This window comes from Emys orbicularis, chromosome 13, assembly GCF_028017835.1.
Source record: "Emys orbicularis isolate rEmyOrb1 chromosome 13, rEmyOrb1.hap1, whole genome shotgun sequence".
Lineage (NCBI taxonomy): Eukaryota > Metazoa > Chordata > Testudines > Emydidae > Emys > Emys orbicularis.
Window position 1 is genome coordinate 15177153 of NC_088695.1, and position 2885 is coordinate 15180037.

Consider the following 2885-nt stretch of genomic DNA (forward strand, 5'->3'; position numbering starts at 1 on the left):
CAAGTAAGGTGTCTATGAAAAGGTTGTAATTTGCTGGTTATGATTATGCTGTCTGTATGTGTGGCTATGTACTTGCATCTCAATGTATTTGATTCTAAGTAGCATCAGTGAAGCATTTGGTCAGCTTCTTGAGAAAGGACTATTCTGAGTAAGTGCCCAATCAAGAAACACTTAACTGACCTTGGGAGACTCCAATCCACATCTGAGGAGCCTTCCTGGGAACGTTCAAGGTAGCATGTGAGCAATGGCTGCTGCCTGCAAACTGAGTCATGCATGGTCATGTGACTTGCCCATGTGACTCCAAACTCCATCTTGTTGCTGTTATTTTCCACAGTAAGAACAAAGGGGTTTCCTTCCACATAGCAGATGATATAAAAGGCCCTGTAAACCCTTCCATTTGGTTTTCAATCCTGCTTCTTACCTCTGGAGGAACTTTGCTACACTGAAGCTCTGAACAAAGGTCTGAATGACCCATCCAAGCTGTGGATGTATTCCAGAGACTTGATTTGAATCCGCAGTTTATTCCATCACTGCTAAAAGCCTGAACCAAGAAATTTGCCATTACTGTATGTCACTGATACTATTTTATATTAGTCATTGCTCTGATATGGCAGAGGGTGGTCTACATGGGTAACAATGTTCTGTCCTCTGACTGAGACTCCTGGCAGTTTGCTCTGAAGTCTACATTTAGCTTTAAAATTTCAACCTGTAACCAGAAGAGGAAGGGAATATTCTGAATATTTATGGTATTAATTCATGAGATTTGATTATCTTTAATGCTATGTTCTTCCAATTCAATTGCCCAGCTTGTGTTTTTGTTCCTAGACTCAAACTATGGCAGACACAGATTGGAGAAACCAAACAACCATCGCAGAATTTATCCTCCTGGGATTCGGGGAACTTTCTGACTTTCAAATTCTTCTTTTTCTAATGTTCCTAGTGATCTATATTGCAACCGTGGCTGGGAACACTCTCATAGTGGTGCTTGTTGTGAGTGATCAGCACCTTCACACCCCCATGTACTTCTTCCTGGGCAACTTGTCCTACTTGGAGACCTCCTATACCTCGACCTTCCTGCCCAGGTTACTGTCCAGTCTCCTGATGGGGGACAGAACCATCTCAGTCAGTGGATGCTTCACACAACTGTACTTCTTTGGTTCTCTGGCAGCTACAGAATGCTATCTCCTAGCAGCAATGTCTTATGATCGGTATTTAGCAATATGTAAACCCCTGCACTATTCAACTCTTATGAATAACAGGTTTTGCCTCCAGTTGGCTACTGGGTCGTGGTTAAATGGTTGTTTGGCTATTACCATCTTTGTCTTATTCCTATCACAGTTAATATTCTGTGGCCTGAATGAAATTGACCATTTCTATTGTGATCCCATCCCACTGATGGAACTCTCTTGCAGTGACGCACACCTGACCATATTGATGGATTTCATAATAGTCGCTGTATTCACCCTGCCTCCATTCCTACTAACCCTGACATCCTATGTGTGTATCATCGCCACCATCCTGAACATCCCTTCCACCACAGGGAGACAGAAGGCATTTTCCACCTGCTCCTCTCACCTCACTGTGGTGACAATTTTCTATGGAACCATAATCATTGTCTACATGCTACCGAAACGTGATACACTCAGAGATCTGAAGAAAGTGCTCTCTCTTTCCTTCACAGTCCTAACTCCCCTTGTAAACCCCCTTATCTACAGCCTGAGAAACAGAGAGGTCAAGGAAGCCTTGAGCGAAGCATTCAGTAAATGTGGTTTTCACAAAAACATGCAGACTCTGAAATAATAATTTAGCTTGATGTTTTGAAAGCTGCCTCAGTGATTGAAGCAATAAATCTGTGGTGCACTGTACCTCAAAGTAGCACCCTGTAACCCCCATATTCACCTTTTGTATTTGGTTGTGATATTTCATAAAAAAGCATGCCTTGTAAGGTATCATATGAAAGGTCATGATCTGTTGAAAATCATTCTTCTGTTAAAATATTGTGACAGACCCAGACCAGTGGGGTACAGAAATCTGGTAGAGGGCAAATATACTGGTCACTGGATGAGTAGTTTTCTGTTCCCTGAGTGACCAGAGCAGGGGCTGCACTAGAATAATCAGGAACCTGCTAGAACCAGTTAAGGCAGGCAGGCTAATTAGGACACCTGGAGCCAATTAAGAAGAATCTGCCAGAATCAATTAAGGCAGGCTAATCAGGGCACCTGGGCTTTAAAAAGGAGCTCACTTCTGTTTGTGGTGTGAGTGTGAGGAGCTGGGAGCAAGAGGCGCAAGGAGCTGAGAGTGAGAGGGTGTGCTGCTGGAGGACTGAGGAGCACAAGCGTTATCAGACACCAGGAGGAAGGTCCTGTGGTGAGACTAAGGAAGGTGTTTGGAGGAGGCCACGGGGAAGTAGCCCAGGGAGTTGTAGCTGTCATGCAGTTGTTACAAGAGGCACTATAGAAAGCTGCAGTCCACAGGGCCCTGGGCTGGAACCCGGAGTAGAGGACGGGCCCGGGTTCCCCCCAAACCTCCCAATTGACCTGGACTGTGGGTTCTTCTAGAGGGGAAGGTCTCTGGGCTTTTCCCCAACCCACATGGTGAATCTCTGAGGCAAGAAAATCCACCAATAAGCGCATGACCCACCAAGATAGAGGAGGAACTTTGTCACACTGGTGTCAGGGGTGGGATCTTGGGGTGCACAGCGCAGCGGAAGTAGGGGGGTGATTTAAAAAACAAAACAAAAACCAAAAAAAGGGAGAGGGTTTATTTTTTTTCACCACAATGGATGACGTAGTGCGGGCACTGATACATGCTACGGCAGCCCAGCAGGAGGCTACCCGTGTCCAGGCAGCCGCCCAACAGGAGGCAGTGCAGCTGCAGCGAGAGAC

The 2885-nt window shown here is 45.5% G+C and overlaps 1 protein-coding gene across 1 annotated transcript; it reads left to right on the plus strand.

Annotated features, from left to right (window-relative positions):
- The first annotated feature begins 834 nt into the window (after positions 1-834).
- Positions 835-1800, plus strand: LOC135887494 (olfactory receptor 6N1-like). Its single transcript, XM_065415237.1, has one exon. The coding sequence runs from the start codon at positions 835-837 to the stop codon at positions 1798-1800; it is 966 nt and encodes a 321-aa protein (XP_065271309.1).
- Positions 1801-2885: the final 1085 nt, after the last annotated feature.

Excerpts from the sequence above, each read along its gene's own strand:
- LOC135887494 (XM_065415237.1), top strand. The coding sequence starts at position 835 with ATGGCAGACACAGATTGGAGAAACCAAACAACCATCGCAGAATTTATC.